At 43.3% G+C, this 23656-nt stretch overlaps 2 protein-coding genes across 2 annotated transcripts in view; one reads left to right on the forward strand and one right to left on the reverse strand.

The window, feature by feature from the left end:
- The window catches only part of LOC145451797 (baculoviral IAP repeat-containing protein 7-like), a 186829-nt gene extending 166018 nt beyond the window's left edge, over positions 1-20811 (reverse strand). The window contains exon 1 of the mRNA XM_080330032.1: positions 20788-20811. The gene's annotated coding sequence lies outside the window, so the exon portion shown is untranslated. The remainder of the gene's footprint in view (positions 1-20787) is intronic.
- On the forward strand, positions 1638-12567 carry LOC145451810 (uncharacterized). Its single transcript, XM_080330049.1, has 5 exons — positions 1638-4756; positions 4818-4977; positions 5368-5687; positions 11119-11173; positions 11593-12567. The coding sequence occupies exons 1-5, from the start codon at positions 4702-4704 to the stop codon at positions 11681-11683; spliced, it is 681 nt and encodes a 226-aa protein (XP_080186175.1). The 5' UTR covers positions 1638-4701; the 3' UTR covers positions 11684-12567.
- Positions 20812-23656: the final 2845 nt, after the last annotated feature.

The following is a 23656-nucleotide window of genomic DNA, read 5'->3' on the forward strand; positions in this document are numbered from 1 at the left end:
AAATCTGATCCAGATACAGAATAGGTTTCCGAAAACGTATTTTTATCAAATCCGTATGCAAGTCCGGTGCACTCCAAGTGGAATTATAATTGCGCAGTCATCCAATAATCGTCATGAAATCAACCAACGTTCACTTAAAGTTACGAGGTCGCTGTAGGTGACGCGTTAATCAATAACCACTGACAGACTCCACGGGAGCGAATGAGGTCATGATATGATTAAATCGGTATGGAGTGCTATAAACATAAATACACAAAAGATCAGTATCGCCGAGCGGTGACAATGCATTTTCGATAACTCGTATGCTCATTGGCGATGTTGCCCAATGGATGATACTATTAGATTACACGCCCCCAAAAGAGCGTTCGACAAAAGCAATAACGTAACGAGGAACGTAGGCTAGACATCTCGCCCACCGAACTTGAGACGTCTGTCTTGGCATCAGTATCGGCCTGATCCTGCTCGCAGGATGTAGCTCTGAAATGTCTTGATGAAATGCGTATTCCAAGTGAGACTCGGTGGACAAACGTGCCGAACAGAGCAGATTGCTACAAATGAAACAGCCTTATAGGGCGAATCAGCGTGGATAATAGAGGCGATTTGCAGTAATTATTTCGATTTATTATTTCATAATAATCAGTCGGACATTCTGCGCACTACTAATCAACTAGACTAGGGCATGCGGAATGCGTAAGATGTGAGTGACTTCTTTCATAATTAGGATTTGATGTAAATAGGAGAAATTTATGAAGGAAGGAATAAAGCACAGGCCTTGAGCTGAGCGTTGGATATACTGAGGAGTATATGTATTAGGAAGAGTAGGTGTGAGGTAAGCACTAACCAGAGAAGATTTATGCAGCCTCAACATGGCTACAGAAGTAGAAGTAGTACCGTGAATTTCTACTCGGTTAGAATTATAAGCAGTTATTTCTGAAACAGTTCGAAACTACTTCAAGACGTAGTATGTAATGAAAGGTCTTAAAAATACGCCATTAAGTTCATTTTTAACAGGTATATTTGGTTGAATTGACGCATACTTTTAATAGTGATGCGGCGGGAAGACATACTTTTGAAATTTGTAGATGCATCTTCGCGATGCTATGTCGTCTGGTTACTGCGATAATGTCACTCACAAAGATGATGCAAACCAATCCAGGAACAACTGTCTACTTTTAAAAAGTGCGAGCGTAAAAAGTATGTGGTTGTGCGTACAAAACGTTAAGTAGGAGATGAAGTGATCAGAAAACGTAACCTATTGATTACGTAGTGAAATTAGTCATAACCTATTCTAGTACTGTGTTACTGACTATGACCAGCTCTGGCATGAGTATGTGTGCGAAAAGTAGAGAAGAGTTAGCCGAGCATGTTTCGCGCATAGTCGACACCAAGTTGGCGAACACTGGAGATGCTGAAATGTCCATACCTTGTGGTAGATATAGACACATAATCAAGTGATATTCGTGAGCATGAGCCTTAAGTTCCAGACTTTGCGAGTTGCGCGCGTTGCGCCGTTAAAATATATCGTCAAGAAACAATTACCATTGATATAGTTCAGATTCAAGTATTTTCGCGCGCAGTCTGTATCTCTATTCATATAATATATTATGTCACCTGGGGATCTCCCAGGGATATGATACGGTAAACAAAAAGTTCTTGAACATGTTTTCTTCGGCGTGAATTTAACTAATTATGCGACATTCGCCACGAGCCGGCAGCGATCGAGGAGCTCGGAACAAAGCAGCGTGTGAAGATGTCCAGCGGAATGAATAAAGACTGTGATCAGTGATGATCAGTATTTATGGTATATATAACTGATAACGATGGAGATAGTAGGAAGACAACAACAACAACTAATAAAATTAGGTATCTTATGAGGATATAGTAATATATCCTTCGAATCACCATGACCTGCTTGTTGATAATTTCGAATGTCCACAAGTTTGCGGGATTCGCCGACTCGACAAATATTATGAAATCCACGATTTTGGCGAATATGCGAAATCATAAAGCTATGTCAAGCCAAATGATGATCCTGAACCCATCGAATTAGAATAATTAGATCGTTCCCCGGTCCTGATGGAATGTGACCCTTCACTGATACAGTGATAAATAAAACTCCAAAAGTTTTATCATCTGTGGGTGATGCCTTGTTTGGTAATGAAAAGACTCGGGCATGTTAGCATGCGTTCTTTATTTTTATTATGATACACAACAGTGGTGCTTTAAGCCTGTCTAAGGCTTTCTGCTCCACGACATGAGAGTTTTTGTACAGAACAACGCATGTCTGCGTGCCTTTCATTTTCTTGCACTCTCTCAGGCAGTCGCTGTCACGCGCGCTTCATCGTTTCTTTTGCTGCCGAAATATAGCTCGGCTCACCGTGATTGGGCTTTTTAAGTGACTGCAACTGCAGTGAGGTAGGCGATGAGGAGCTCATATAACCTCCGACACGTAGAAGTTATTAGAACCATTGCCATTGGTGTTGTGGCGCTGGCGCTTCCCTCGCGTTTTTTATTATTACGATTGTTACAATTCAATGTTCAGAATGATGATTTTGGTTAGGTTGTGACTGTTATTGGTAAATACGTGGCTGTAGTAATGCAGTCGTCGCAACAGCTAGGGCTCTGGTAGAAGGATATTTTTAGCAGAGCAAATTCACTTTCCAACAACGATATCTCATGTAGCTCAATTTGTAAGGTCCTTTGTAGGGCCTGCAACTCTTTCGGCCTCAGTCACTGGAGTCGGAGTTAATTGCAATCTATTGACTACAATCGGATGTTTCAACGACCAATTTATCTGAACCACTGAAATATCACCGATTCGAAATGCCACATGAAGTGTAAGGCAGGGAAATGAATGTATGGCAGTATCGAAACCAAAAGGACTTACTTTATCCTACTTATATTATGTCTAGCAGAGGACTGGTTTTCCATACATGTGCATTGTGCATCATTATCATCACTGAGATCGCCATACCTATTCAGCAACAAACTCCTGCGTTACGATCACATAATGTAGTTTTGAGATTACACGGTATTGTTGCACCATGGCATTCGACGGTATCCGTTAACCGTCCTATATGCTTCTTGCGATTTGGAATCGCTAATTTTACAAAACGTCGGAGAAAAATACTTTTCAGTTGAGTTCAGCCCATCAAACTACTGAACTACTGAGACTATCCGCTGATGAACGTCCTATATATATATATATACTAGTCTTTCCTCTTTCGCCAGATTTATTTTTGTCTGCAGTATTCTCGTGTGACACAATTATTCCGCGAACTCAGCTCAGTGCCATGTAACCTGGGGAACTCCCCGGTATATGATAAGGTAAAACGTCGAATAGACAGGAAGCAGCGGGCGAGCAGTCTCGCACATGCACGCGCGCAAAATAAACAAGGGCGTTAACTCGTCTCTTGCCTACCAAAGTGTCCACTGTAAATATGGCATAGCGATGTGCGTAAAGGCGAAACAACTATAGCGAATTCACATGATCTAGTCTTTCCCTGGTACGTGAATTTTTACATTTTTGTCACATTTTAATACCACAGGTCAGCTATACATGATGGATGAAATGGTAACGCATTGGTCATGTTATTTTCCGTTGCTATAATGCTGATTGGAGTGTAAATTTCTGTCTCAAAGAGCTTGGATGAGTAAGAGTTTTGTAAAATGTTGATAGTTACAGTCTAGTCAAATTTGGGTTGACGTATTGATGTATTTGAACTGCGCTTTCGCAATGCATGCGTATGTAACCTGGGAAATTCCCTGGTATATGAGTAGGTGGGCAGTAGGCACTAGGCAGACGCCTCTAAAACTCGGGGAGTGCCACGGTGCAATTACTGATTTTTCATGAGGCGCCGCCTTATTTCCGCATTTCGTCGCAATGATCAATACTTCACTCCGAGGGTCGCTCATAATTGCGAAGAAGGCGATAGAGTCATTTCTGTAACTTATACTTTAGTTTATATTATAATAATGATATAATTATCAGTCTACTATTATTTTGTCGCAGGGTACGGTACCCAAATTGAGAGCAACAAATCCCTATTGCCACCATATCGCGCAATGTTCGAAAGAAAGTTATCGAGTTGAATAAATTCGCCCGAAAACATTCTACTTTTTGTTGATTTGCGAAATAGTTTTACCCTTGAATACCGTATAATTTCACACCGCATCCCGTATGCCCCCTGATTTGTTGCCTCGTACCCCAGGGGGTCCATAGGCCCATGGTTAAGAACCGCTGACCTAGATATATAACGGGACTGTATAACGAGCCGATGCCGTCACAATCATAATTGAAAAAAATGTACGTTCATGTACGACGTACGTACATTCGTACAATCCGTACATTTTACAAATTCACAGACTTCGAGCTATATATGTGTTTGTGCGTTTAGTTAGATTGACGCATATCGTAAATATACCGGGTAGAACCGACTAATGTTCGTTTATGAACGCTAACCTCTGAAATATCAAGTTGTAATATAGAAATATTAGACCAATCGTGACTACGATTCGAAACAACCACACATTATTTGACATGTATTCGATAGTGGCATTGACTCTTAATTTTATTCTAGGAATATTCCCTAAGTACCGATTTACTGATTATAAGATAATTATCTGACATACATCGTCGAATATCGACGAAAATTCCGTCTGCAACACTGAATATCCTGACATCAAGCCAACGGTGTCAGGATGTCGTCTGGACCAACGTCAACTCCTTCCGTTATCATCCGTCAATTACCTGAAGGTGCGTCAGTTGTGAATATGAAGCTGAGTCGTTGTAACAATCACAAATCCGTGCGTTTCAGCCGCTGACGTTTACGTACTTTGCCCATGTCCCGAAGTAAAGAATCATCGTATTGCATCGTTTGCCTTCATGCCGGTAAAATTGGATGAATCAGCGATATGCGAATGGGCGGCAAACGGATTCCATTATTTTGGAGCGGGATGTCAGATCAAGTGCTTTAGGTCAGTCAGTAGGTCGTGATGAATTCGATCGATAGCTAGCTACTCCATTAACACTGATTAAAAACTTGACGTCGAAGTGTATTATATCGAAGGAAAGTGAAAGAGTGTGTCTGTGATATCACGCCACGAGATCATCAACGCAGCGTTACATCCACCTGACCTGCATGTACCAGCGATGAGACGCTTCTAGTTATGACTTAACCCGAGCCATATTATGCGAGCCAGTATCTGTGTGGCAGATGAGTCTAAATCCATCCGAGTTATTTGCGGTGACTAGAAATGACTTGTGTCTCGAATGTAGTGACACATATTGACACACATATTCGCCACAGCCGTTGTTTGAATACTTGTATCTATAAATTTGAATTACCGTATTGCATTAATGTTCAGCTGCGGTCGTACAATCGAGAACATTGCACATGCAGAAAACCCGTCGTCCAAAGACTGGCACGTTGCTTGCTGTGTGTTTGCCAACAGCGGCGAACCAGTGGATCACCGGCGGCTCTTAAAGAGAAGCACTCCAAGCTTTACGAAGATCCATCTACTCTCAGTACGGAATCGTGCGGACAAATGTATTCACGAACATGCTACATATACCGAGTTAATAATCGTCTTTATTAATATCCCTATTCAGAAAAGTTCCATTGAAGCCTTCAATGACCGTGACCGTGTTGATGTCGTCGAGGATATCGCCATAACTGGAGATGATGGTATGTTAAATTGATTGATCGATAGCGGGTTGTGCCTAGTGTCGTGAAGCGTGTGTCTGGTCAAAAATACTGCGTCAATTAGTATAATAAGATTACTGGGATATACCAGACGTTGAAAACAAACTTAATTCCGGAGGTGGTCAAAGTAGTCAACAAAGCTACTCAAGCAGTCCTTTTAGAAGTATCGGCGAAAATATCTATTCAAGTACGAGTACAAGCAGTCCTTTTAAAAGGATCCAAAAGTACTTAAAGTTGAGTAAAATTCGCTACTCAAGTAAGTAAGTAATTAGCTGTGAAAAGCAGTCGTAAATTCCTGTCATGGACTATCAAAAGCTGGAAAATGAGCTATATAGACTGCGCAGAGAGCTGGATTCGTACTGCTAGATCCCTTGAGGCATAAAATTCTAAATGACTGTAAGAATTCTATCGCATTATGGCAGTGGTTCCCAACCGGGGGGGAGTTCCCCCCTTGAGGGGAATTTCGAATTTTTTTTTGGGGGGGGGGGAATTTGGCTTCAGCGTTGTAACGCAAGATACACTAGATTCGCAACATTTTTCGACTTTTATGTTAGAACTGCAAAGTATGAAACTAGTTCTTTGGAGGTCTCTTTTTGTCGAATTCTTAGCTAGATATATATTTATATGCCTCTATAATCTTTCACCCCTCGAAAAAGTGAGGCGCGTGAGACGATGTCGTTGGGCCCGCGAGAGCCTCTCGACCAAATTGCCACTAATCAGGGAAAAGTCGGGGAGAATTCAGCACAAAAAAGCCATTGGGGAAAATGTTTACTTTTTTAAGCCAACATCTCTGCTAACGTGAAAAACACGAAATTCATTGATTCAACTCAAGACTATCGCAAAAGCGAATTTGATGATTTATTTGTAGTCAGGAGCTACCCGACCAGTACAAAAACAGGCCAAATTTAGAGTAATTTTACCGCAACGGAAAGTGATGACCAAATTTATTTTGATTTAGATCAATTTTTGATAACAATCAGTGGTGGCCCTACTATTGAGCGTCCTGGGCGAGACTTCCAGGGACCCTATGAGTAGGGGAGATGTGGTACCGATGGATCACTGGGACCGAAAATACTTGAAAAATTCTCTATGATAATTCCATGATTACACTCCGTGGATTTGTCTACAATTACATGCTGACAGAATCTTTCGTCATATTCAGAAAAATTCGACCTGCGTGAGTTATGGGGTCTGTGACGAATGATTTACGTTTTAGGGGTGTAAAGTAAATTTGGATCGACATTTGCATTTTTCTATATCACCTTTCAGACTAACAAACCCGCCATAATTTGTGATGTGAAGTATAGGGGCTTGTATCAGGGTATAGAATGGCACATATTTTGTGAATCAATACCATCCTCGAGTGGACTATTTTCAAGTCAATTACAATATTTATGGGGTGGGGGACCTATGCTGGTACCATAACCAAATCATGCAAAATAGATATACCAACTAATCACTTTACATCAGAAACTCGCCTACATATATATAGGCTGTAAATAATAGTTACCTGTGGTGTTTTATCGCTATTACGAGGTATTTGAAAGTCAAAATGTCGATTTGCGGGTAATATGTATGCGACATTAATTTTGTAAGTTTAGGCGTAAATCAAAACACGATTTTATGCCAACATTTAAGTTGATATAATCTATTTTATTCTTGAAGGTCGCGACGAAACTTTCTTCATTGGCTTGCTGTAGCTTAGCTTATAATGCACAACAAAACAAGTTAACAAATTTGAGTTTTTGAGCGTATGTCTCATCGGTCCCATGGTCGTGTGCCTTTGGACCCATCGGGTGGGGACAGATGACACGTTCGAGCAACAAATTTTAAACGTTTATAAATATTTTTTGAAAATGCGGGTATTCATGTAAATGTCCGCGATAGATAGAGCTTGTATCGAAGTGTTGATACAGCAAAATATCTGCTATTCTCGGCTGAAGATTTGAGGGCCAGAGATAATTTTGCAATTTTTGATCCATCGGTACCACATCTTCCCTATGTAATCGCAGCATTTGGGGGACTTCACACCCAGATCCCCTCGCTTCTATTATTACCAACTTAAATTAATGTGCCATATGGACCGGAATTACGTCACTCACGTGTATGACACTGTAACACGGTTTTGAAGCAGGCTTCAATGTCGAATTGTTGTAGCTCCTGAGCCTTCTTTTATTATACATTGACAAATTATAAAATAAGTGACCCCGCTAAATATATCTCATGTCTTCATGTTGAAGATGTATGGCATGTAGCGTGAAATAAGAAAACAGCGGTACAACTGCTGCAGGCTAATAGACCATTTGGCAAGCTATCGGGTGACATTAGTATAAGCCAACACACCACGTCAAGGTTCGATTATCGGATTATGGAACTTTTCTAACAAATGCATAGATTTGATGATTGACCCATCTGTACAGAACCATCTTCTTGATTGGTACACGGATTTCCACGTTTATTCGCTATAATCCTTGAAAAGGCACTTAAACCAAAGATGGGGAGTCCTTTGTCCAAGTTCCCCTGGGCGACCGCCCACACCAAAAGCCACCACTGATAACAATACACCTAGTGTCAAATAATTGATATGGAAGTTGTCAGCGGTACTTTACGAAAGTGTAATGCGGTCCGCATTCAACATAGTGAGGGCATATCTGAATACGTTTTGGCATATATTGCTCAGTCAACAAATGGCTGTGCGTTAAAAAGCACCATTTTAGTAACCGGGCAACTTTTTCTTAGGGGGGGAATTTCGGCTCAAATATCGGCCACGAAAAAGGTTGGGAACCACTGCATTATGGGATGTAAATCATAGCCATGGTGGGAACTAATTCTCAAAAGTCAAAGACCATATTAGCACGATACCTACGGTTCCAAACGTCATGCCGAGCCATATTCACTGTGCTAAAACATATCATATGAGCGACATTGACAGGAACCACGCAACCTGCTATATTAATTAATATTGGCCAATACTTTTGTGAAAATCTATTTGTCAATCCATATCCACGAAAAATCTGTACTTGATTTAAATGTAACAATGTAATGATTGTTGATAGTCCGTGAAAACAGCCCTAAAATTACTCCGCCTTGGTCTCTCTCTCTCATTGGAAGAACATGATACTTCTACTTGACACACTGTTAGTAAATAATTAAATCACGAAATATTAACACGTAGAAGTAGAAATAGCGGAAAATTAGATTTTTTAAAGTAAATATTGCAAGTAGCAGAAAACCACTTGAACACTTTGAAAAAGTAGGAGTAGGCCTACTTCGTTACTAACCACCTCTGCGTATTCCAATGAAAACAGAGGTGATCAGAGTTGAACTGCTGCATTACTAACTGTTCTTTCCGCCAACCCTCAGCAAATTCTCAATTCAAATTACACTGGTCAACACTATTTTTGTTGACTTTGATTAGACAATTGATTTTGACTAAATTTTGGGCGCTGAATTCAAAAATGACTTCCGTTTTTCTCTATCACGTCAAGTTATTGGGTTAGCCACCTACCACATTGTCCCATAACCCACATAATAGTACTACTTTTATTATTTTGTATTAATTGTAAAAAACGTTTCAAAAACCACAAGCAGTCGAAAGTACATCAATAGACATCAAATAAACATTTGCACTGCTTTATTTGGTTGATTTAAAGTGATATTGCTTCCCCATGACAAATAAAGTGCGAGTTTCAGGGTCCAAATTTACGCTAATAACCTATCATTCTGTTGGTGGTCTAGTTTGATAGTCGAGCAATAGTCAGCTGACATATGTGAGCTCCAATCTATTCTGGTATCTTACCCCCATCATCTTCAGATGTTGGGGAACATTTTCTCCTTGTTCATCTCTGACTATGTCAAGGTTTTTATGGAAATTATATAGATATTTTAGCGTTTTTGAATGTCTGCTGTCCTACGTAAACATATGGCAGTAATACATGTGTATCAGGGTTGCCTGTGCATTGTGCAACCTTATTGTCTGACCACTAGAAAACACAATATTTCGAAACTGACACATTTGATCCAGTCGTGCTCGTGATATTGCAATAATTCAATGTTTCTGTATCACTCATGTTTATGTATTATTCATGAAGACTAACTGAGTGTGCAATTATTACGGAATCTAAGACTTTGCCATTTTGGAGAATGGCACACTTTAGGACCCTTTTTGAGCTACCTATAGGCATTTGCCATTCACTTGACTGGTAAATCAGGATTCCTAACTCCCCCAATAATCCATGGTAACGGTATCATGCCAATGCCAGTATCGCCGCAATACACAAAGCTACCGAAAGTAGGTCTACGAAGAAAAGGATGTTTCTCCTGATAGAAAGTCAGATACCTTCTCTACCTTGCCAAGAAATCTTTTCTCACTTCATAAGGATGTTGAAAGTTCCGAAGATTCTATTCCAAGTCCCGAAGCTTATGTCATATCAATAACTCGTGTTGATGGGCTACTCTAGGTTCTGAATCAACTTCGATTTCAAAATCTTCATCATTTGGCCTGCTATGCCTAAGATCTACATCTTGATCCAAATTATCGAGCGTATAGTAGTTTCAGATTACACTGGATAAGCTGAATGGGGCATTGGACCTATAGCTGATAGCAAATGCCATGATTTTTTTTCTTGCCATATCCTGCAGTTTGCATCAAATTGTGTGTGAAATATCCTCGGATGATTGCATCCTCCAACCAAAAATGGGTGAAAATATCGGCCTAGATCGATACCAGTACCTTTTACCTACATAGTTCAATCGATCCCTTGACCGTATAACTGATTATATGGTAAAGTGTGGATTTTTATACGATATGGAAAAGTATTACGGCTACATTTGTGAAAATTCGCATATTTTGGGCATATGTCGTAGAGCAAAAAATTGACGTGATAGAAGAAAACCAGCGGCATTTTTGGAATCAGCACGCCAAAATTAGCCTGAATCAAGTACCAAATAAAAGTCAACAAATTTTTCGTTCAAAATTGTTGGCCAGTGTTATTTTGTTCTTATTTAATCAAGTTGTTGTATGTTTGATGTTAAATTGGTACTGGCTTCAGATCTGTGGTTATTACCTTTTTGTGTTGCTGATCATTTTGCGTAATGAACTGGCATTAGCGGTACCGATTGGAAGCTGTCTTGACGAAGTAATAAACTGCTTACGAGTATTGTTTAGCGCCCAATACACAAGTATCACATGACAAGCAGTCTAATAGGTAGTGATGTGTAATTTGATTTACATTCCTCGTATTGGCAGCAGCAACAGCATAAGCTATATATTACATTATAGTATATTATAGGCGGTTGTCGAGTATAATGGTCAAATTCGAGCCTTTTCGATTTAAATTACTTGAATGCAAACCAGCTCCAGTGTTATTCATATTTCTTATTTAATCTACGTATATTCAATGTTGATTTTCAGAGTTGGATAATGGCGGCACCCATGCGATGTATTCTGGCGTCGAAATCAACCTACGGTGAGTGCGTTAAGGCCTATCATCTTGAGAGATGAAATTCAAATTATCAATGCTCAGTTTCTCATTTGGTCATGTATGATTGCGGCTGTTTTCACAGTGGAGTGCTTATGGAAAACAACATGGCTTGTTTCTGTAGTGTAGGGATAGCAGAGTCTCAAATCCAGAACAGCATTCATAATTGAAAGTATAATCAAACCGCCCATGTGTAGTTTGAAGTTCGTTGTGCCATTGCTCACTATATATGCAGTCGGCATATAAGACAGTCATATAGTTTCGTTTTACCATACATATTCACCAAAATCACCAGGTTAATGGGTGCTTTCTTAGACAAATTATGATTTGTATGTTTGATGATGATATCGAGAATCACGTACCAGTTACGAACGCAATTCACTAACCAATTTTCTTTTACCAAACAGGCGACGCAGGAGATCTGATGCATCAGCAAATTCTGAATCTGACAGAAAGAGAACAAGAAGACAACCTTCTATTCCGAGAAGCATGCGATAGGAAAACGTAGCTTATATGTAGGGCAATCCGGACTCCCCACAATGTTTTAACTAACACCACGAGGATACAGAAAAAACGCATGTCAACAACACATCGCGAAGCATTGGCAGTATATAGACACTTCGCATTTCTATGTTAATCCGTCCGGAGCCCTGGTCCGTCTATAGCAGAGGATATGTATGCTCAGAATTGACAAAAGACGCCTTTCCTCTCTCTGAATTTCGTTATTTTGTGTAGCACCGTCCACGTCCGTTTTTGCCCTTTGTAAGTCACTGCCGGAAGGGATATCCGTCGAGGAGTAGCCTTAATGTACCCCCTGTGCCTCGGTAATAAGTCCAGATTCGAGTTTCGTTGGAGCAATTCGCACAGCCTGGTGTTGCATTGGCGCGATTTTGTTTTTCTCTCCATGTCTTTTTCTAACGATTGTAGTAACCATAATATTTATAACAGATCAGCACAAAATGAAATAATCACAATCATCAAAATGTGTCAACGCACATCATTTTATATTGCAAACAAAATACTCGATGACACGAAATACGCTGTAATGAATATCGTAAAAACCAATGTACGTATCCATGCATTGGAGATTTAAGCGAATCACAGACTATGGCGTATGTGTGACTACGTGATAACAAAGAAAATAAATATCCCCTTTCCTGCGATTTACAGTGCACTTTTACGTGTTGATCTGTCGAAACTGCTACACAGCCCGTCACACTGCTTTCTGGTAATATTCTCCATGTGAATCATCTTTAACGACTTCCATACATTATGATATATGTCGATCGTTGTGTTGTTTTCTGATTTTCGTTCATATTTATTGAGCGGGGGTTCGATTGAAAAAGATACAAAATAAAAATATATATATATTCTGTCGTCGTGTTATTGACTATAGTGTGTGCTGGTGCGGCTAGTTTAGAAAAGAGAGAGAGAGAGAGAGAGAGAGAGGGAGAGAGAGAGAGAGAGAGAGAGAGAGAGAAAGAGAGAGAGAGAGAGATCCATGATACATCGATCACATACTTATACTTCAACAGTTAAAAATTCGTCCGTACAGCGACGACATTACCTGTGTTTGTTTGTTTTGGGGTATTAATGGTGTTTGTCGACTACTATGGTCATTTACACCAGGCCGATATTCTACTTACTTTCCGTAACTGCCGACTTATAGCACGGCCCACCTCTAGGCTTTTGTAAGACACGTCAGCAGATGAGGTGGCGATTACCTGTGAAACGAGGACTCCTGATTGTTGACTGATTCATTCACCCGCAATCGTGTTATCGCGCGTAAATGAGAAATATACCGCATTTGTATTGAGATCAGGATATTAGGACATGTATTAACAAATGATCGTGAGGAAAAACAACAGATATAATATTATAAACTAAACTGTTCTAAATTCTAAAACATCTACGTTGAAACAGTCAGTTAGTCAGTCAGTATGCTTTATTCATCTCACCAACAAACACATGTAAATTGGTATAGATTGGGAGACGACGGGGGACCGGTAGGTCTTAGATTCAGTCGCCACCCAGCGGAGTTATGAATGAGTAAATATGGCAAGATCAATACTAACGATAATGACAGTTAACCAATGGACATAAAAATATACAAAAGATAAAAGTCATGGAAAATCAGCGGAACTTGTGAACTATACGCCGGTATTTCCCGGTCATGGTGAACACGTCTACTTTAATGTTTCCCCATGAGCACTCATTGTTTTCATGGGGCGCACTTTCTCTTTTTGCCTTTTTCCCTTTGCATTCTCTCGAATCTATCCCGAAAAAGTGCTGACTCAGCATAAAAGTAGTTACGAGGTTTGAGTTTGTTCCGTCCGCTCCAATTTTACAGGATTTTGCACAAGCCGTCGTACGTCTTAATCCCGCCGTAAGATTTCGGCGGGGATCGGTCCTTTGCACAGCACGACCTCTGGATTCTGCGATTGTAACAATTTGAGCCCTTTGTTTCTCAAGTCTTCAGCGTTCATGCGCAGGGCCGCATTGCGCATTCTTGACTTTTCCGTTTTTGTCTTGCTCAGATGAATAAACCTCCTGTTTATTCGTTCAATGCCCAAAAGCTTGATGTGCTTTGCATTTTCCTTGGTGGTCATATGGTAAAGTACTTCACTCCCACCGTATTCCTTATACGGCGGAGGCATGCCCTTTGTATGCCCGTGCGCGGCGGCGAGTCCTGATTCTGAGACTACGGCCCTGTCGCATTTTCCCATGATGGATTTTATTTCCTCGATATCCATTGGTACCCCAAGTTTTTCGCGGACTACTCGGCAGGCATCCTCCCAGGGATGGTATCCGTTCATTGCGTTATCGCAACTTTCGTGCCGGCAGTGAAACATCAATACCCGCTGTATTTTCTCTCCGCGGGGCATTTTCAGAGTGTACCAAGGTTCCTCTCGCTTCGGGATTGTAGCCCAAACATGTGGGTCGTCGTCCCCAGCGGCCATCTCCATCCAATAGGATCGAGACAATCCATCCGACGTGAATACTTGTAGTGTGCTTAAATGGATTACCTCCTTTATTTGGAATCCCGAGAGATGGTTGAGCCATCTTTGAATCAGGGGCTTTGGACTCGGATTCTTTGCCTTGTCCGTCATCCTCTTAAGGAGTCCGAACACCCCTGTGTTATCCGTGATTATCGTGAAGGGTAGGGCACGCAGCATTGACTGCCATTTTTCCACCGAATCTTTTAGGGCTTTCAGTTCCTTCGTACATGGATCATAGGCCTTTGCCGCCGGAGTTACCCATTTCTGGCTGAAATAAGCGATCGGGTATACTTCTTTAAACGGTGGTTTGCTTCCTTCCTCCGTCTGGAAGATCACCGATCCGAACCCTACATCCGACGCATCCGTTTCTACAAAAAGTGGAAGTTCCGGATCCAGATGGTACAAGACCCTGGCATCGTCGAGTGACGCCTGTGCCGTTTTGTAGTCTTGCACCAGTTCATTGGTCCAAAGTACCGGTGTCACTCTGCCTTGTGTCGCAGGGACGTTACCGGTCAGCGCATCGAATTTAGCCAGTTTAAGGCTTAGCTCCGGGATATGCTCGGAGATGTAGCGGAGAGCGCCGATCCATCCCCGTAATTCATATATGTTATGGGGTGGTGAAAGTTCCCGTAGAGCCCTTATCCTCTCGGGCTGAACTTCAATTTCTTTTCCCGTCAGGGTTGCACCCAATAGGTTTACCCTCCGCTTTCCAATGAAGCATTTATTGACACTGACCGTCAATTTCATTTCCGCAAGTTGTTCAAACACCAGGCGTAGTAGTACCAAATGGTCGTCCACCGTTTTTGTGCTAAGGAAAATGTCGTCTATGTAGGCCTCCATAGGCGTTGCATTCTCCTCATCCGTCCGGCCATTTTGTTTCATGTGATGCTGGTATTTTTCTGTGATGGGTTTCACCACGCATTCTTGCATGTTGGCGCTCCAAAGAGCAACTGCGGTCTTCAAACCCATCGGCATCTTGCGCCATCGCACGTGCATTCCTTTGATGGCTATACCCACGTATTGTTTAGACCTTTCCGTGACATCCATGTGGAAATAGGCCTTCTTCAAATCTAGGAGTGAAAGCACTTCTCTGCCTTGGGCTAGTTGCTTTACATCCGGTACTAGTGGCGGAGGTACTTCTATCGATTTTATGGCTGCATTCAAGGGTTTGAGATTCTGTACCACCCTCCATGATTGCTTCCATCCGTCCTCCTGTTTCTGTCTTTCGTTCATTTTTTGAGGAACAACAAATATTGCCAACTTCCATTCAGCGAATCCTTGTTCGATTACACCCAAGTCTAGGAAGTTGTCCACTGCTTCTTTTAAAGCCTTCGCCTGGCCCTCCCCCTTCAGATTATAAGGCCCTGACACAAATGGTTTCGTCGACGGGTCCTTAAGTTCGATGTCACATTTGTATTTCATGGCTTGCGGGGCGCCTAGGTGGCCCCGCAGGTCCTCAAGTTCGGACGCAAACGGTGCGTAGACGGCTTTCCAGACGTCATCGGGTATGATGGTATTTTCTGGAGTCGTCAGGTCAGGAGGCTTGTACGGGAGTTTGGCCAGTGCTACTGATTGGGCACAGATTTTCTCAAGTTCCGTCTTGACGCTTGGGTGAGTGTCTTCTCGTAAAACATACGTAGTAACTGGTCCAGCCATAGGCTGGTGTGGACGTCGTGATGATCGAGGTTTCGGTGTTGGTGGAGAGAGGGTGAGGTCCTTTGCCATAGGCCTCTGATCTCGGCGCGTGCCCGCGCTTACCGTCACGCCGACGGAATCGATTTCTCCCGTCGGGGACCCTGTTTCTGGGGAGACGTGCATCCTAAAATCCCCAGACTCCTTGTCGGACATGACCGGACGTATATCCGGTTGATCGACAATAGCTGCTTCGTTTGAACCTTTCGGGACAGTAGTCATTACTGTGGCTGTCGTCATGCATCTATGGGCCGAATCATCACAGTCATTCGGACAAGTGCATCCACGAGAGCATTTAGGACCAGTTTTCTCGTGCAGGTCCTCATTTACGCCAGCGGGCATTCCACGCTCGACGTCAGCTGTAGCAGTCGTCATGCATCTATGGGCCGAAGTTCTGCAGTTCTTCGGACAAGTGCATCCACGAGGGCTTTTGGGACCAGTTTTCTCGTGCAGGTCCCAATCAGCTGTAGTGATCGCCATGCATCTATGGGCCGGATTATTACATTCATCCGGACAAGTGCATCCGCGATAGTTTACAGGACCAGTTTTCTCGTGCAGGTCCTCAATTACGCCAGCGGGCATTCCACGCTCGACGTCTTCATTAATGGTGTCAGCAGGCATTCCTGTCTTGACATCAGCATTTTCCCTTAGGTTCTGTGTGACGTTAGTTGCGATTCTCAACTCGTCGGTCGCACCAGTGGCGATTTCCATCTCGGCACTCGCGCCGGCGGCAATTTTCCGCTCCACGCTATCTTGGTTTGCAGCCTCCATCAACCCATCGTCGATTACAGTGTCGCGAGTACTGTTTCCGACGTTGGTTCCGTCCCGTTCATCACACGGGTTCTCGTCATGTATCGTTACCAAGGACAATTCTTCATTTGCGTTAGACGGGGTTTTTAATTCAGTTGCTATGCTTGGTAATTGTTGGACTTGATCAATCCATTTTAAGCCAACAATATTGAGAGGGACTCCTTTCCCGGTCGCAAATGGAACCGGTAATCCATCAAAATCAATTGTAACTAAGGAGTCCACATGGGAGGAGCCCCCTATGCCACGTAACTTCATATCTAAGGGTTGGCGTTCCTCCCAACTTTTTGGGTACATGGTTTGTACGACACTTTTCATTATCAAATTGGGTATGCTTCCCGTGTCGGCCAGAAATTTCGTACCAGTTGTCGAATCAACTAAGTACAAAAGCCGACCGCCGAATAACTCCGTAAAGTTAGGCTGTAGAGGGTTATCCGGTGTATCAAGAAAAGTAAATAGGGGTAAAGAAGCATTATGTAAAGTTTTTGTGTGTTGTGGAAGTAATTTGTCTGGGAGCTGATTTACCGGATCAATCAGCACCCAAAGGCGTTTTTTGAGAGCTGTATTCCTTGATCGAGCTCTTCATCCGTCCAGTGTGACGCATCGTACCGACGCGGGTTTCGAGGGTATTGCGGCTCCGTCCAGGCGGCCACCTGGCCATTGCTCTGGGGTGGTTGAGCAGGCGGTCCTTGGGGACCCCATTGGTCCCTATTGTGCCAATGGGTCCTATCCCGATTTTTCGGTCGCGTGTCGAAGTAGTTTTCGCACAGGACCGTTCGCTGAACAAATGAAGGAGAGCGTTGGGCCGCAAGGTACCTGTCAAGGTCCCGGATCGTTCGCAGGTTATTCTGCCTCAGAAACGGTCCCCAGTTTCGTTCCGCGGCTTCCTTTAGGTAGGCAGGTACTGGCCGTGTCCGCGCTCGTATGACCCATCCTAAGGTGTCATCCTTGGCGAGTGCCTCGTCGTTGAGCCAAAGGATAAATTTGGCCACGCAATTGCGGGACTGGTGTCCGGGCGCCTTGCAGTAATAGCACACCGAGAGTGCCTGTCCCCGGGGTGGATCCAAGTACAAGCCTAGAGGGGCGAAGATGTTAGGATTACCAAGGAAATTGTACCTCTCACCTTGGGTTTCTGCTATGTTGCGAGCTTCCTGGCTGTTTGACGGGGTGATTTGCGAGCTATCTCCCCCCATTCCTGAATCCTGTGTGTTCATCATTCGCGGACTCATCATTCGCGGGCCATGATTCGAAGCACCAGGTCCAGGTTGGAACCTTGGTTGTCCCGCCGATCCCGGCGGGGCGTTGTAGGTGTTACGAGGTCGCACTTGTCCAGGCCTCGGGGCCTGTGCCCGTCTTCCAGGTCCAAATCCGTTCCCTCCGCTGACAGGCGGGCGGCCGGTTCGAGCCATACGATGTGGATTGCGGCGCGGGCCATCCCCAGCCAATTGTCGCGGTGACAACTGTCCTACCGGTCTAGGAGGTGTACTTGTACCACCAAACATGTTCGGCGGCTGCAGGGGTGAAGGTGGCTGCACCACCGGAGGTGGCGTCGGTCCCAGGGGAGGTGGAGTGTTTAACTGTCCATCTCCACCTCCGTGCGCGGGATAGCTGTGCATCATTGGTCCCGCAGGCTGAACATTATAGATGTGTACCGGCGGTAGCGGCGACGACTTCTCGCGCGTTTTATCGGTCACCCGGGTGGGTAGACTCATTTCTTGCTCATCCAGGAACTCGGAGTTCCAGTATAACTGTAGTTCCTCTGCCACATCTTGCCATGACTTGTCGTCCCAACCCCGCATGAGCAGTCTAAGGGATTCTGGTAATTTTTGTCGCAAATTGCGGAAGAGTCGCAGTCCATCCTGATTCGCGTTGATCTCGTCATACATGTTAATCTCCAGCTGTTTCAGGGCGCTGTTCAGTAGCGGCAATGGCTCTATCTCCCAACAATAGTTTCTTCGGAAATCGTTGATTACTCTCTCATTGTTTACCAATCCTTGAGGATTGGATAGCGATAGCGCTTTCATCACTGAGGACCACTTCGCATTTCCTGAATTAGTGTTAAAGAAGTTCCCCAGCTGGTTGGCTTGCTTGGTACGTCCCGCACTTCGCAATTTCTTTTGCATGGCGTTGGCCAGGATAATATCCGCATCGGTATCGCCCTCACCGTGTCGTACACGTTTCATCGTATTCGCCATCCACTTCAGGAGGGGCATATCCCCTGGATCCATCATCAGCTGTAGCATTTCCTTCTCTGATTGAAACCTCACAGGCGTGGTGAGCATCGGGTGTTGCGGGAGTGGGTGCGGACGTGGGGTCGGACTTCGTGGTCTCTCCCCGCCTTCCCTTGGAGTGGACGCGTATTGCGGTAGCCTGAGGTACTCCGGGCTACCTGATCTTTCGTCCCCATGGTATCCCGTAGCGAAGTGCTCGGGGCTGAGAAGGTTCGTCGTGGCGTTCCTGCAGGCTGCCAAGGACTCCCTCGCCTTATCCATCCTCTGAGTCAATCGGCTCAGCTGGGCGTTGACCTTGTCTTCTATGCGACCAGGGCTTTCGTCACTGTTTCGCGGTCGTTGGTCTTCCCGGAAAGTAACGCGTCTTGTTTGATCGCTGTCTGTACTGCTAGTCCGCCCTTTGGAGCCTCTAGTCGCCTGTCGGTCCTCGAGCCACTTATTGAGTTGTTCATGGCTTAGCGGGTAGCCTCCGTCGGATTCCGATCCAGTATCGGTTTCTGTTTCCTCCGAGTGGAGTGGTCCGGGCGTGTCCACGAGGTATCTCGTTAGACGAGGGCTATTTATACTGGCAAGCGTTCGCAGGTGATCGTAGGACCTTGGGGTCGGACCTCCCTCCGCGCCTATTTGTTTAGGGCGTGTCCCGCCTCCTGTGCGGAAGCTCGGAGCAAGTCCAAGCTTGGAGCCTGACGGAGGGGCTGTTTCTGAACCCGGCAACGTTGGGTACACAGCCGTCACCGTATGGCAATCCAGACCCTTCTGAACCGTAAACGTGGGCATAGGCGCCACATCCATGCTTGTTCGTACCGCAGCCGGGTCATAAGCCGGTGGAGGTGCCGTAGCCATTACAGACAGAGAAGGAGGTGGCGGCGGTTTATCCCCCACAACTTGTGCATGGGCTACGCCCAGTTCGAATTCCGACTTCAGGATTTCGTTCAGTACTGCGGTGGAAACTTTCCCGCTTGCTTTTGAAGTTGCGCTGCACACTGCTTTGAGGTCGGCCTGAGCCTGCCTCACTTCCTTCTTGGCTTTCTCTAACCCTTTCATCGTTTCGGGCAGAGTCGACTTGATTTCTTTTAGCGCTTTCGTTTGTTCCTCTACGTTTCTTGCCAGTTGTTCCTCTTGTTGTCTGACATCTTCGTGGCGTTTTTGCGTTGCTTTCAGCAGTTTGATTCCCTGCTCGAGTTCGCCAGCCGCCTTTGACGGCTTCTTCTTCTTCTGAAATAACTTAAACATTCTTTGCATAATTTGCTTAAAAGTTCGATTGTCTGTTAGCTGATGCTTGACCACTTATTGGCTTGAAGATGTGATGTTGGTGACGTTGGTGATGATCTGAGGAAGAACGCCTTCGGGCGAGGTTTGGTTCCCCAGGACCCCCGGTCCTGGAGTCGTAAATTCGATTACTCGTCCAACAACCGCTTTGGCCGTTGTGATGATGTCACGGGAGGGTTCTCCTGTGGTAGGTGAGGGAAGAAAGAGGGATGTAAGGACTGACGGTACGCTGTGTCCGGAGACCGATATTATTATCACCAAAAGTGAGATGGCGGATGTGATTACGGATGCAACAAGTACGGCTTTCACGATGGTCGTCTTTGAGCACATCGATGAGTCAGCGTTATACCGGAAACAATCCCAGTGGTGCCTCCAGATGTTTTAAAGTGCAGCTCCAATAACGATTGTTATGCGAGTAGTCCACACTTGGTTCGGGTTATTTCGCGGTGAGGAGTTGACTCTTCTTTTGTACTCGAGCTGTCCAGACGACGTTCTTGGATATTGATTGAAGTATCCGTAGCGGTTGCAATGTTGTATATCCAAGTAGTCAATGACCGTTAGGTCCAGAATTCTAAACTAACCTATGCTAACGTGTAATCTAAACCTTAATACAACCAAATACTCCAATGTTAATCATGCAAGCGGAAATGAGGTAACTCTATGCGAAACTCGGTTAAATTGGCATACACAACATTCATCAATTATAACACGAGGCATGGTTTAACCTACTCAACGTCATGCACAAATAACTCATTTCAAATACTCCAAGGTTTGTTTACGCATTTTTATGCGACGGCCTTTCCTGCCGGAAATTTGTGTATATCCAAGGGTTTGTTTACACATATAATGCATGTGACGGCCTTTCCTGCCGAAAAGTAGCTCCAAGGTTGGTTTACACATATAATGCATGTGACGGCCTTTCCTGCCGAAAAGTACATACATGACATATAGTTTCACATCCCTCAATTACAATAGTCATGCACGAACTAATAATGATTACAATTCGTTATCTTTCTGGGTTCTTTTCGCATTGGTGTAAGCTTTTTATTCATTCGTATGTACCGTGTCTCACAGGCAATAGACCTGATTTACCACGAATCCTAAACTCTACACATGCTCCAATAAGGTAGAGGGTCCTAGCTTAGTCTAAGGGCGCGTAGCTAGTTATAACGCGTAATTAAGACCTAATTATTATCTACAGGCACAGTACTTGACATTAAATTATTGCAGTGACAACCAATTACTCACATATTAAATGTTCATCAACTCACGCATATATCTAAGACATAAAATGTTAGCGCCATTTTAAAGCAACCTGATGGTATTGGTCAAAGATACAGTAAATGAAGCGTTTGAACACAATAAGGAAAATTGGCATCATCATACAATAATACATCAAACCCTCACATGAAAGTACCCATCAGTTCGTTTATGACGCGTAACGCCGGAAGGTTCTGACATTAAGGACGTCGCCTCTTTGACCCAATTGACAAGATCATGTGCCTGGTTAATTGCACGTTGATCCTATCAACATGATCATTATGCCTGGTTAGAGTGCATGTGCGTTACTACCCTTAACAAGGTGTTGTTTATTCGAACACTGCCAGATACCAATGGTCCCTTGCGGGTTTCGTTCCGTTACAGTTCGTTATGATTCTCGTGTCCCGTCACCGTGCCGCAGATTGAACTATGCCATCGCTCGTCCAACGCATCTTTTTCGATCTCCATCAGCGTTTTTTCAGGACACCTTCGGCAATCGTACGTTTGAGTACTCAATCTCGTGCATATCTTTTCGAACCCGATTTCTTTGACTCCTTTGATCATGAAACAATTTTTTCTGCCGCAGCTTGTCATGATCGTCTCTTCCTCCGTTACTGTTAACGGGAATTCTTACGGGCTTGGTTTGGCACGTTCCAACCTTTGGTTCACTGTCCCTTTGTTAGCAGTGATTGATGGTTGTGCCGGATTTCCTTTTATTTCTTCTATTACACTTCGTTAAGCCCTCGAGAGGAGTAATATTTTCGGGATCTCGTTTGCACTCTTAGAGTTAGTACTCCCAAGTCGTGTATTATCGCCAGCAGAGTGTCTTGCTATTGCTTTGGTACGAGTATGGCATTTCTTTCTCGGTATTGTCCAGACGGTATCACTAGGTCTTGTCATACAAATTTTGGGTACATTCGATGTTCATAGAGAGGGCATTGAAATAGACACATATCAGAATATCGCGAGATTTGTTATCGTAACGCTACTACAATATAGTAATTTGCATACATATACAGATCACGGTGCGATAACTGCGCTTGCCAAGCACATCCATTTCGTAAAACGAATGTGCAGACAAGGTGGGTCTATCCCTAATGTCCTACTCAACCATCGACACATCAGTTTCGAAAAACAAATGTGTGGACCGGTTCATGGGTTATTTTTCCTAAGGTCTATTGATAGTAGTACCGGCCCAAGGTATTTTTACTTTTTTTAGTCCTAATTCTAGTCCTAATTTTAGTCCTAATTCTAGTCCTAATCATTCTCGGTTATAGTCCTAAACATTTTGGAAAGTCTGTCCGTCTTATCCAAGATCTAAAATCAAGGTACGGATCTATATCCATTGTGGATATTGTCCTTAACATTTTAGAAAATCTGTCCGTCTTATCCAGGATCTAATATCAAGGTACGGATAGATAATAGTTTAGATATTGTCCTTATCATTTTGGAAAATCTGTCCGTCTTATCCAAGATCTAATATCAAGGTACGGGTGTTGTACTTAACATTTTGGAAAATCTGTCCGTCTTATCCAAGATCTAATATCAAGGTACGGATGTATTAATTATAGTGGCCCTAATTGTTTTGGAAAATCTGTCCGTCTTATCCAGGATCTAAGATCAAGGTACGGATAGATAAGTTATTCCACGAGGGTGTAGGTACTGACACGGATGTTGCGTCATATCTCTTTTCTCCCCCTCTCAAATTCGCATAGTTTGAATGCTTGGCACCTGTCGGTTTTACAAGACATCCACATAACGGTCATTCACATAAGGGTCCGAGCCCAAGTCCAACCCAACTACCTCTTCGTGCAACACACGTTGTATGTGACATGTCCAACACAACTACTCCTCCAACCACTTCGTATTGTTAAACTCATTTACCCCACAAAGGCATTTTTTCCGTTTTATAATTTTTAATTTGTTCTTCATAAATGTCAACATTTTCTTCATAAAGGTCAATTTTTTCTTCATAACTTTTAATATTTACTTCATAAATATCAATATCTTCTTTATGAATATCAATTTTTTCTTTATGAATTTCGATATTTTCTTCTTCATAAAGTTCAATTTTTTCTTCATAAATTTCTATAAATTCAGTTTTCTCTTTATGAATTACAATATATCTTTCATAAATTTCAAGATTTTCTTTATGAATATCAATATTTTCTCCATAAATTCAGTTTTCTCCTTATAAATTTTGATATTTTCGT

Source organism: Botryllus schlosseri, chromosome 12 (genome assembly GCF_051294905.1).
Source record: "Botryllus schlosseri isolate E-star chromosome 12, Bs_hap1, whole genome shotgun sequence".
Classification (NCBI taxonomy): domain Eukaryota; kingdom Metazoa; phylum Chordata; class Ascidiacea; order Stolidobranchia; family Styelidae; genus Botryllus; species Botryllus schlosseri.

What these genes read in the sequence shown, in the direction of transcription:
- LOC145451810 (XM_080330049.1), top strand. Translation starts at nt 4,702, where the DNA reads ATGTCGTCTGGACCAACGTCAACTCCTTCCGTTATCATCCGTCAATTA. An exon ending in CATCCGTCAATTACCTGAAG is followed by an intron (nt 4,757 to 4,817) that starts GTGCGTCAGTTG and finishes CGTGCGTTTCAG; the next exon opens with CCGCTGACGTTTACGTACTT. An exon ending in GGCGTCGAAATCAACCTACG is followed by an intron (nt 11,174 to 11,592) that starts GTGAGTGCGTTA and finishes TTTACCAAACAG; the next exon opens with GCGACGCAGGAGATCTGATG.